The following is an 11,647-nucleotide window of genomic DNA, read 5'->3' as shown; positions in this document are numbered from 1 at the left end:
AAATGACCTGGTGAGGCACAAGGCAAACACAACCTAGGGATAAACTGGCAGCACATCCCTGCCTACCTGCACTCATTAGTTACAGCAGTTGCCTGCCATTTATAACTACCCTTGGCTTGATGCTCTAATCATCGCCATCCAGCATTCTAGGAGTCAGAGTGATCATGAGGCTCTGTGAAGGCAGCTCAACACAAGTTCTTCCCAAATTAAAAGAAATAATATATTCACAAATCCCCAGCTGCTGAAACGAAGTCACTAATTCTGTTAACTCTCAGCAACTTAAAGCAGCAATGAATGCACAAAACTCTGTAGTAGCTAAGGACTGAGACCACAGCAAACAAAACACTGCTCTCAAGCGCTGTCCTAAAAATGCAGCTTTGGAAAGAACATACGTACAAGTATACAGTTCCCATTTATTTCACTTGAATTAAATAAAAAAACAGTGTATTTCCCATATTACACTTTTTTCATCTGAACCAACCCTAGCAGACAGGAAGTATAACACTCCCACCACCCCTGAAATTTAAACATACCGGTCTGTGGGCCCTGGAAAAGTTTGTATCAATACTACTCCACTGCAGAGTGAAAAGGACCTCAGAAACAGACTCCATTGCCAGTCCACCATGATTAACTTCTTGTTTAACCCTTCATGGTTTCCACTGTCTGAACGGCATCTAGAACTTTCTTCAGAGTTGCTGGACATACATCCTGACAGTAAGAAAATCCAAATTGTGTTCTTGCCCAACGAACACTGGCACTGCTTGTAAAGTCTGAACAGAGTGCTCTTGTCTAACGAGGTTGGCTAAGCAGTCCTGCTTTAGCTGCCAGAGCTTCATTCTGCTGAATATGGTACTCCTGAAATCTCATGGAGATCCTTTGTGTCATTTTTAAATACTTCTGTAGGCAGTGGTCTGCGCAGGTCATCTAGAGGAAGAGGGAAACAAGGCTTTAAACAGTAATTAAAACACTTCCCCAGACAGGACCCAAAATATACTCATATACAAGGGTAACTTATTAGGTGACTACATCTCACATTCTGTGTTAAGCCTCAGGATGAGGGCCTAAATGTGCACAGCCTCTCTATGCAGCGGAAATCGTGACGTTTAGGTTTTGTGGGAGTCTGAATCTTCAAATGTTTGCTCTCATGTGAAAGTCTTCATGGAAAGCATTTCAGGTCCAGAAGATATTACCATTTCATTCTTGGGGTACTCTTGTTAAATTAAAGTATATAAAGCATTTTATTTTGCAATAAATACTAGATCTATTGAATTAGTATCCTTTTTTTAATTCTGTTTACAAACACATACTATTTTTGACAACCAAATATGGTCTACTCTGTGCTAGCTCAGTTTAACCTTTTTTTGACCTTCTTTCTATTAGCTCTTATCAGTCTGCTTGTACCTGCTTGCTTAACCTTCACAAAAGCAACCAGAGCACCCTCTGAAGTTCTATCAGTCAGCTGGACAAAGAAATAAATACCAGGGCCTACTCCACCATCATATTATTTTTTTAAACTTAGAGGGTGTTTTTTTTCCTTTCTTTAAGAGTAGAGAAAGAGTTACGAGATTATTTCTGAGCAACAGTTCTACCAACAAGATATTGTCTATCATGGTTCTAAATCTTGCTATCACTGTAAAAGTTAAAAAATTTAGATGGAAAGATGACTGCTCTGCATGATTACTAGAAAACCAGAAATTGCTTTGATTTTGCTCAGTATAAAGGGATGTAAAAAGCAGAAGGGCTGAAAGTGAACAAGACAAAAAAACCCACGGCAGCTATGCACACTACCCACCCTTCTCTCTCCTCAACCTGGCATCAGCTACAGCAAAACCTGTTAAGCAGGAGTTAAGTCTCACTAGGAAACAAATTCTGGAACTACCCCAAGCTACTGCTCCCAGAAAGCTTGGTATTTGTGATCTAGTTCCCAGGGAAGTCTAGACTTGCAGTAGGGAAAGAGGTCAGAAGCTGTTTCTTCAAATGCAGAATCTTAAAGGAAGTTCATGGAGGTATTAATCTTAGTTATTTAACAAGAAACTACAACTTTAAAGAGGAACATAAAAATTTCCATACCAGATCAGACCAGTGGTCCATCTAGACCAGTGTCCCGTTTCCAGCATGGGCCAGAACCAGATACTCTGGAAGAAACCCCGTAACGGATAATTACGGACAAAACTTCCCGTAAGAAAGTTTCTTCCTAGCCTTCATCATTAACAGACGGCTCCTGTACTACCAGACATGGCCCCTTTGCAGGTCACAGATGCAAAAAACAGCAGATCAGAATCTAAGAATATTCTTCGGGTCTAAATAATCTTCAGTTCCTTTCCAATGAGCATTCTTCAGTTTTGAATCCCAGGTCTTTAATAAAAGACTACACAAACCATTACTTTTACAGAAATTCTAGTAACACTTTGGGAGGCAGAAGAAAGAAGTATAATCCTCTACTAATATAGTAGAGGATTATACTAATAATCAAGTATCATTCCAGAAAGGTAAAGAGATTGTGCTGCTAACATTTCTGTCAATTCTGTTAACTGGCACTCCTTGTATTGTTCAAGCAATTCAAAATGAGTTGGTAAAAGACAGTAACAAGACCTTACCCAGAATCATTCTGACCTCCTGTCATCAATAAAAATTCCACTAAAGCAGATGCAGAGAAGATCAGGGAAACAAGGAATCTGTCTTGGGAAGCTAAGAGAGCTTTGTTTAGCACAGCAGAACAGAAGCTGAAAGGAGACATGATTTTTTTGCCTGTGCTGAGGAGTTAAACTCCAAGGAGGCAGATAATGCTCAAAACCAATGGTTAGAACTTCAGGTTTTTTCCCCCTGCCAGCAGAGTCAAGCAAAGGTTATTAGACTCTTAACCAACAAAATTACAAGATTCTGAAACAGCCTCTCAACAGGAGAGGAGAGGCAAAACCTATGCAACTAATCTTACCAATAGCTTAATCTTTTTTTGCAGATAACTACGTGATGGAGCTCCCTGCAATGCTGAGAAGTGGATTTAACAGCCAGAGCTTTGGAGGCCGGTGTTTCCATGACTCACTACAATGCAGAGAACGTGGGTAGGTAAACAACTATTTCAGTAGGGTTCTGCCTTCAAAGAATGAGATGCAGACTGTAGGTGGGCAACTTTCATGTCCATAGAGATACCATCCATCAGAAGCCCATAGTTTGTCTGTAGCTGATGATGTAATACATCAGACAACACATCGTTGGTTAGTTGGCTGGTCAGTCTCCTTTTGTAAACAGACTGTTAGGATGCAAAGAAGTATTTGTCATCAGCTTTGGATGTATTTGGAGAAGCAGAACTACAGACAAGCTATTTCTTCCACTAACTGCTTCCTGTCTCACTTGGAAGCTACACGCCAGATACCTATACTCCACTAAAGACTGCTGCCTAGCTTGTTAGCTAGTTGAAAGATCAAAACGTAAGTTACTTCTGAAATTTGAATGCTACACAGCAATTTTACCAAAGAAAGGGTCATTAAAAGCATTTACCTACCTCCTCTGGTTTAACCTCTCTGCTAGTGAAATCCTTTATGCAATCCAGGAAGCAGTTTTCTGTAAGTTTATTATATGTTCCAAGAAACTCCTTGAACTATTAAATAAAAATTGGACAATGAGTATTAAAAAAGATTCTACATTAATTTTTCTTACACACAGCTGCATGGGACATCTGGTGACACTGTCATTTAAAGGACAAGTCACTAGAAAAATTTACTATCAGTCAGAAGATTTCAACACCAAATGCTGCTAGTACTTGAATCAAATGTTTAAATTTTGGTTGCTACAGAAGTAGTCTTAACTCAGGTGATAACTTAATTTTTTTTGTCCACCATGCCCTACACCTTTTACTCTATGTGACCAAGTAACAGAAGACCTTCAAAGCCACCACTCATGAATACAGCATCTTACCTGCTTGATCTGATCAGATTCTGATATTTGTCCAGCCATATTCTACCACTGGTGATTGAGTCACCTATTCTGAAGATAAAAGTTGAGTTTCACACAAAAAGCATACATATGAACTGCAACATTTTACAACAGAATGTAATTGTATACATCCTTGAAACGTGTTTAAATGCAGCTTTACTAGCAAACTTTCAAGCCATCCACTTCAAGGAAAATTATCTATTTGAAATGTATTAAGTCAAAAGAACATCTAAGATCAGTTCCATGAAACCTTCCCAGATCCACCTGTTAAATGCTGGCCGTTTAACACTTTTTAAGCATTTCAAACCATTAAAGTGACTTTTTTTAAAAAAAGAAAAAAAGTGTTTTAGAAATGCTTTCAAACTCACACAGTAGAACTAGGGCAGGAGTGGGGGGTGAAGCAAGCAATAACAATTTCTAGCCTTACAGTTTCAGTGCCTTTAGATATCATCTGCAAAAACAGTAAGGAAAAAAAGCAAGTGTAAAATGGTAGACACTCTGAATAGATGCAGCATAAGCCAGCATGCAGATGCCTTGTTTCTACATAGCTGCATTCTCATCAAACACTTAAACTAGAGCAAATGTTCTGGTCATTGAATATAGTGAATTAAATGCAAGAAAAGATAGAAGAATGAGAATGGCCTTAAAGGAAGCAAAACAGACAAAGAAAAAGGGAAGAATGAACAGCCATGAATCCAAGAATTTAAGCAGGCATCCTCAAGGAAGAGTCACATTCCTAATCCAACGGTAAACAAGTTAACGCTTGAAAGTATCCCTGCAGGTTTCCTACAAGACTACTGAAAGCTACTCTTTCCCCTTAATTTATGTATTACGTAAGACCTATCACAGACAATAATGCAAGCTAGTATTACACGTTGACAAGAACAAGATCCTTCAGTTTAATTCACATCAACTTATGGAAGAAAAACCAGCACTGAAGTGTAATTACTTTGTGAAAAAAGTTCATTTAGCGCTTTAGCAAGGGCTACTTCAAACTCATCTTGTATTACACTTTGCCAAATTTTGAAGACGACATTCATGTTTTAGAAGGCTTAAACTATTCCAGTCTTCTGGCAGGGGGAAGGGAGAGGGCAAGCAAGCCTTCTGAACAAGAACAAAAAGACATTAATAATTATTTCTACAACAGAACGAAAGCTAAGCAACTAAAAATAGCACTGTGCAGCTCTCACAAGCATGCACTCTCCCTACACTTCCTTCCCAGCTGCAAAGCTATTGTAACATCTGCCTCTTAACATTACACTTTATCACTGCACAGCAAGCCAATTCAGGGTTTGGAGGTGAAAAGCATGTACGACTCATGGATTTAAGACGCATACACCCCCCACCCCCTGACCAACAATTCCTCATGGGCAAACAGGTCACACAGGTTACTCTTACGGAGAACCTACAGAATATGGTTGCTCAGAAGAAATAAGGTGTTACTCAGGTTAATATAAACCTCTAGCTTGTTTTAAGAGAAGTGGACATGACTGTCTCCTGGGACAACAACTAGTGAAAATGAATGCCAACTCCACTCTCTCATTTCTCAGCCTGTCAGAAGAAAAATCAAACTGACTTTATAAATTGTCACTAAGTAGATTATTAACCAACGTTAGAAACTGCAGAGGACAGGAAAGGCTTTTGTCCTCTTCCCAAGCACAGAAAGCTAAAAGCTTCAACTGTCAGTGCCATTTTCTCACGCTCAGTATTTCTTCATTATGTCTTTATAGCAAACCTGACCTTTTGTTCTTCTGCAACTAGTTTGGCAGCTTAAAATTACAGATTTACTGAACTGCAGTTCTACAAAGCTTTTACACTTGCATTTGGGAAATAGCTCTGATTTAAATCAGCATAATGGCACTATCTGATTTTAAGTGTCTGAAGCACTTGTCCCTCTACAGGTATTTTACACTTGCCACATAGCAGGCAGTGAAATTATATGGCTCTACTGCACCTGTTCAGCAGCTATAAATTACAGGCAGTTGCCTTAAAATCTAAAATGCACTACCTGAGCGTTCCCTGAAATGGGGATATCTGGTTTATTCCTAAAGTCTTTTAAGTGCTCCAGCCATACAGGCCAAGTTGCAGAAGGCAAAGGCAGGGACTGGGAGAATGAAGAACTGCCTGCTGTAGGAGAAAACCAGGTTCAAGAACATCTAAGTAACCTGGAGGTGCACAAGTCCATAGGACCTGATGAGATGCATTCACAGGTCACGAGGGAACTGGGGTGTGAAGTGGCGAAGCACAATCCATTATATTTGAAAAGTTGTGGCAGTCTGGTGAAGTTCCCACTGACTGGAAAAGGGGAAACGTAACCTCCCTTTTTAAAAAGGGAAATAAAGAAGACCTGGGGAACTATAGGCTGCTCAGTCCCACCTCAGTGCCCAGCAAGATCATGGAGCAGATCCTCCTGAAAACCGTACTAAGGCACGTGGAAAAAAATAGGTGATTGGTGACAACCAACATGGCTTCACTAAGGATAAACTGTGCTTGACAAATTTGGTGGCCTTCTACAATGGGGTTACAGCGTTGGTGGACGAGGGAAGAGGAACTGATGTCATATACCTGACCTGTACAGAGCATCTGACGCTGTCCCACATGTCATCCTTGTCTCTAAACTGGAGACATGGATTTGATAGATGGACCACCCAGTGGATAAGGAATTGGCTGGATGGTCACACTCAAAGAGCTGCACTCAATGTCTCAACGTCCAAGTGGAAACTAGTGACAAATATTCCTCGGAGGTCAGTATGGGGACTGGCACTGTTTAATGTCCTCGTCAACCACATGGATGCTGGGATCAAGTGCACCCTCAGCAAGTTTGCCAGCGACATGAAGCCAAGTGATGCAGTCAACATGCTGGAAGGCAGAGATGCAATCCAGAGGGACCTCAACAGCCCTGAGAGGTGGGCCCATGTGAGCCTTATGAAGTTCAACAAGGCCAAGTGCAAGGTCCTGCACATGGCTTGGGGCAATCCCAAGCACAGATACAGGCTGGGCAGAGAATGGATTGAGAGCAGCCCGAAGGAGGAGGACTTGGGGGTGCTGGTTGATGAGGAGCTCAGCATGGCCCAGCAATGTGTGCTTGCAGCCCAGAAAGCCAATCAAATCTAGAGCTGCAGCAGAGCAGCGTGGCCAGCAGGTCGAGGGATGGGATGCTCCCCCTCTACTCCACTCTGGTGAAGCACCTCTCCTGTGAAGACTGGATGAGAGAGTTGGGGCTGTTCAGCCTAGAGAAGAGAAGGCTCCAGAGGGACCTTATAGCAGCCTTCGAGTACCTAAAGGGGCTGACAAGAAAGCTGAGGGACTTTTTACAAGGGCAGGTAGTTATAGGACAAGGGGGAATGACTTTCAATTGAAAGAGGGTAGATTTAGATTAGATATTAGGAAGAAATTCTGAGGCACTGGAAGAGGTTGCCCAGAACAGCTGTGGCTGCCCCATCCCTGGAAGTGCTCAAGACCAGGTTGGACAGGGCTTGGAGGAACCTGGGCTAGTGGAAGGTGTCCCTGCTCATGGCAGAGGGGTTGGAACTAGGTGGTCTTTAAGGTCGTTTCCAACCCAAACCATTCTCTGATTCTGTGAAATACCTAATTTCAAGTTTTCTTGTTTGTCCCCTTTCCCTTCAGCCTGTGAAACAAGAAAAAAAAAACCAAACGGGGGATGGAGAAGCCCATTATGGGGCTGGGCACCTTGACTAACACAGCACAGATGTTACACTGCTGCTCGAACAACTCCACCATGCTTCAGGTTTAAGCCTATGGAGCCTGGATTTGTTTCCTCTGGGGTAAATGTAATTTGAAAATTCAGTATTGCACTTTTAAACATGTCACACTGAAGGAAGCAAGTATCTCTGAATAAACCTCTGCAACAAGGGTCACACGGTCTGGACATGCTGATTCACCAGGAAAGTAGCAACAGCTGGGAAATCTCCCTTCCTGAAGGGGCCTGGAGCTCTTCCAAATACATTTTGATGTTCTAAAGAGAATTCTTTTAAGATAAGCCTCTCTGAGCAAAATTAGCAGTTAAGGATAACTTAAGGTTTTAGATTTCTCATGGTTAGGCATAATGGATTTGCCATCCTCTTTCCAAAGATAATAAAGACTTACTCAAACCAATTCTCTGTGCAAGGTCCATTCCAGATCCCAGCCCTGTTTTAGAATGTGGAAAACACTTCTAATATTTGCTTCTGCTGCAGCTGCCACTCCCATTGCCACAGAAACATGAAATCACTACAGAATGACAGCTTTTTTTAAAAGGTGAAGCTACTTTATTAAATAAAAACAGTGATTAAGGTTAAGGGTTCCTAGCTAACCTGTGTCAACCACCTGCTTCCATGGCAGGAGGAAGAGGAGCCAGAATTAGGATGTCAGAACTCTTCTAAAACTTATCTGTGGGAATACAGCCTCCCCAGCTGGACCTCTGGACCTTCAGAGGCAGAGGGCTTGTGAATTCAACTCCTAAGCGCTAATAACTGGAATGGAGCTTTTGATTATTATAAATATATTGCCGGGTGGCTGAAAAACCTCCATCCACTGAACAGCCTGGAGCTATTACAGGTGAAGCATGCACTATAAAATGCAGTGAAGGTGGTTTTTTTCCACTGATGTAATCAACATCAGTGTCTATTACCTAACCTTGAGTCAACAGTATCCTTTCCCATGGAAACTAAACAAACCCTGTATTTTGGGTTTTTTTCAACATTTTTGTAAGGAGCTACATTTTACCGGGGGAGAAGGGCTAAGGAGAGACACCGTAAATCCTACACGCTTGTTATCCTGATTAACAAGTCTGAATTAGGTGTAGGTATGACTTATTCTATACATAGATGGCCATGATTCTTTTTAAGCCTTCCCTTCCAATTGTACACACAGAACACCACTCAAGTGTTTCTGCATGTGCATAAAAAGGAAAAGACAAACAAAAATATCAAGTCAAAGAAATGTGTCCAGATATTGTTGGAAATTACTAGGCTAGAACTTGACTGACGTCACATTTTAAAAACCTCACTGATTTAAAGGGCTCTTTTACTGAATTTAATCAAACCATGAACACCTATGAAACAAGCAGGCTGCTAAACTAATCACGTAAAATTCAGGGCAAGAGGCAATTTAACACTGAACGCCTGGTGCCACGTGCCTGAGTGGCCAACACTCTCATTCAGCACCAGCCCAGCAAGGTGGTAGCAGCAGCCCTGTCCTGCCGGGAAGGCAGAACCTGGGCTCTCCCTGCTCCTGGAGCTGCTTTCCTTTGGGCTGCTGCTTGCAACGCAGTTACAGAAAGGTTTCCTTCTTCCTCTGCACACTATGGTCAGCCTTCAGAGGCACATGGTGAGATACGAAAGGGGCTGGTCTGAAGGTGGCTGGATTGGAAGGCGTACCAGGTGCACAGGTTATTATAATGCATGATCTCATAGCTGTGAGCTAGACCCTCTGAAAGAAAAAAAAAGAAAAAAAAAAAAAAGAAAGAAAAAAAAGGGCTCAATGGTAAAAGGCCTCCTAAGGCCAAAGATGAATTAACAATGTCTGAAATCAGACAGCCCAAGGGCCTCACTGTGCAGACTGAACACATGCAAGGGCATCTACCTTGGGAGAAAACATATTTTTCCAGAAGTGTGCTCCTATTTAAGTTAGGTTAGGCCTGGCTGATACTTTTGACCCAATAAAATCAACCCCTGTGCTGGAGTGGTTTGAGATAAAGGAATTTCACAGTAGTTCGGTTTTTGTTTCTTTTTTACCTACACCCTCCGCTCCTTACTTACAAGGGCACCTTGAGTTCCTTTGCCCAGGGAGAGCCGAGCCCAACCTCGGCCCGCAGACCCGGCGCCCGCCAGGCCGCTGGCGGTACCCGAGCGCGCCCCCTCCCCCCATCCGGGCCGAGGGAAAGGCCCCGGCACCAGGATGGCTCCCGGGAAGGGACGGACTCTCCGGCACCCGCGGCACCTTTATCGCCCTCCGGCCCTGCCTCCCCGCCGAGCGCGGCACAGCTCCGGCCCCACTAACAGCGCCCCCCGCCGCAGGGCCCGCCTGCCGTGAGGCGGCCCGGCCCGGCCCGGAGCGGCCCCGCAGCGGCGCTGCCGCCACCCGCGCGCGTACTCACCCGCACCGCCACGAGCCCGGACCGCGCAGGAGGGGCGGGGCGGCCCGCTACCACCCTACGGGCCCCGCCGATTCGCCACAGCGGCGAATCAGCGAGCGCGGACTCACCAACAGCTGGGCGCGCCGAGCCGCGGCGCAGCGCTGTTATCCGCCCCCCTCGCTGCACTACCGGCAGCGGGCGGGGCCCGGGCGCGGGTTTCCTTCGGGCACTATTGAGGAGCGGACTGTGCGCGGGCGTGAGGCGGCGCAGGCTGGCGCCGTTGCTCTGGCAGCGGGCGCTTCCGGTGCGGGTGGCGGGGAGCGGGCCGGGCCGCGGCGGTGTTCTCTGTCCGTGTGGCGTGCCCGGGACGCGGGGGGGGAAGCTATTCCCCGGAGCCTTCTGGCTGCTGTCTCTGCGCGGGGGCGGGCGGCGGGGCGGCTGAGGCTGCCGCTGCCGCCGTAGCGCCCGTCCCGCAGGGATTGCCGCTTTGTCAGGGGAGCGGTTTTGGCCTCCCTTCCAGAGCTGCGTGATGAGATCCTCATGGAAGCGGAAAGCCATTCCAGCTTCAGCCAGGACTCCCTGGCCAGCCTCACGGCGGGCGACGTACTCATTCACTCCACAGGCGTCCACAGGGAGAAGCCCATCGACGCTGTGACGGGAGCTGGTGGCCGTATGAAAAAAGTGACGATCGCTGTCAAGAAGCTGCGTGAGGTGGTTTCTCCCTGCCAGGCCGCCGGTGCCGCTCCGGCTGCAGGTGGGGCAGCCTGCGCTTCCCCGGGACGGGCGGCAGGCGGGGCTCCGTGCCCGGCAGCCCCCCGCAGCGCCCCCCGCAGCGCCCCCCGCAGCGCCCCCCGCAGCGCCCCCCGCAGCGCCCCCCGCAGCGCCCCCCGCAGCGCCCCCCGCAGCGCCCCCCGCAGCGCCCCCCGCAGCGCCCCCCGCAGCGCCCCCCGCAGCGCCCCCCGCAGCGCCCCGCCAGGTGGGTGACTTACCGTGCGCTGAGGTAACACCCCCGCGCCATGTTCCGAGTCACCTGGTAGCTTTATAATTAAGGCGTTCGGGTGTTCTGGTTCTGCAAATACGAGCACTCTCAAAAAGTTGTGTTTGTTTCCCCAAACCGTGTGTGCCGCGGGAAGAGGGCGTTGGGCAGGGTGAGCTGGTCAGCCGGAGCTCCCTTCGCAGGACAGCCCTGATTCCAGATTCTAACTCCTTAATTATTAGGCAGCTCTCCCCTTTATCAGAGGAGTCGTGACTCACCGTGGCGTTTCGCAAATGTCCTGCGCAGGAAGGTTTTAATGAAAAACCATGTGCCTACAGGGACCTAAATGAGAAAGTTAAGAAGGAAATGCCTTTCCAGTCTGTCAGGTTTTAATGCAGTTTGTAACTTACCATTTTAGACACCGTATGTATCTCTTCAATTTCATGCCCGAAGTACAGTCAGCAAGCAAATCTGTGCCTAACAATATTGTTCCTGCCAACAGACAGCCCTGAGTAGTCCCAGTATTTGGGCTGTCTTTGTGTTTTCATAAAATTTTGTGAATTATTTTGTGGTTTTGTACTGGAAGACAGATCAGAAGTCTTTTAAACACTTCTCTTTAGCTGCTTCTTTCAAGATGTTTTCTGGAGAGTTTGAGCTGGTAG

At 45.7% G+C, this 11,647-nt stretch overlaps 3 protein-coding genes across 11 annotated transcripts in view; 2 read left to right on the top strand and 1 right to left on the bottom strand.

Moving 5' to 3' along the window:
• Positions 1 to 393: 393 nt before the first annotated feature.
• Positions 394 to 10,185, bottom strand: TIMM9 (translocase of inner mitochondrial membrane 9). Of its 2 annotated transcripts, none has more exons than XM_055715497.1 (4): positions 10,031 to 10,185; positions 3,916 to 3,984; positions 3,503 to 3,598; positions 394 to 924 (listed from the first exon to the last, which is right to left on the bottom strand). In XM_055715497.1, the coding sequence occupies exons 2-4, from the start codon at positions 3,952 to 3,954 to the stop codon at positions 790 to 792; spliced, it is 270 nt and encodes an 89-aa protein (XP_055571472.1). In that variant the 5' UTR covers positions 3,955 to 3,984; positions 10,031 to 10,185; the 3' UTR covers positions 394 to 789. The 2 variants fall into 2 exon arrangements, with proteins under 2 accessions (XP_055571472.1, XP_027661032.1); XM_027805231.2 differs by lacking the exon at positions 10,031 to 10,185 and adding an exon at positions 4,302 to 5,902.
• LOC129736458 (uncharacterized) lies at positions 5,902 to 9,081 on the top strand. Its single transcript, XM_055715496.1, has one exon. The coding sequence runs from the start codon at positions 6,532 to 6,534 to the stop codon at positions 7,045 to 7,047; it is 516 nt and encodes a 171-aa protein (XP_055571471.1). The 5' UTR covers positions 5,902 to 6,531; the 3' UTR covers positions 7,048 to 9,081.
• A 748-nt stretch (positions 10,186 to 10,933) lies between the features above and the next one.
• The window catches only part of KIAA0586 (KIAA0586 ortholog), a 73,544-nt gene continuing 72,830 nt past the window's right edge, over positions 10,934 to 11,647 (top strand). For 7 of the 8 annotated variants that reach the window (XR_008733087.1, XR_008733086.1, XM_027805220.2 and 4 more), the window contains exon 1: positions 10,934 to 10,985. The gene's annotated coding sequence lies outside the window, so the exon portion shown is untranslated. The remainder of the gene's footprint in view (positions 10,986 to 11,647) is intronic. The other variant, XM_027805217.2, reaches the window with a different exon arrangement.

This window comes from Falco cherrug, chromosome 7 (genome assembly GCF_023634085.1).
Source record: "Falco cherrug isolate bFalChe1 chromosome 7, bFalChe1.pri, whole genome shotgun sequence".
NCBI lineage: Eukaryota > Metazoa > Chordata > Aves > Falconiformes > Falconidae > Falco > Falco cherrug.
The sequence above is the reverse complement of the archived record's forward strand: the minus strand, read 5'-3'. Positions and strand labels throughout refer to the sequence as shown.

Bases quoted from the DNA above. Each gene is read 5' to 3' on its own strand.
- TIMM9 (XM_055715497.1), bottom strand. From the start codon at position 3,954: ATGGCTGGACAAATATCAGAATCTGATCAGATCAAGCAG. The intron at 3,599-3,915 runs GTAAGATGCTGT...TTTATTTAATAG, and splicing joins AATCTGATCAGATCAAGCAG to TTCAAGGAGTTTCTTGGAAC. The intron at 925-3,502 runs GTAGGTAAATGC...CTCTTCCTCTAG, and splicing joins GAGAGGTTAAACCAGAGGAG to ATGACCTGCGCAGACCACTG.
- LOC129736458 (XM_055715496.1), top strand. From the start codon at position 6,532: ATGTCATCCTTGTCTCTAAACTGGAGACATGGATTTGATAGATGGACC.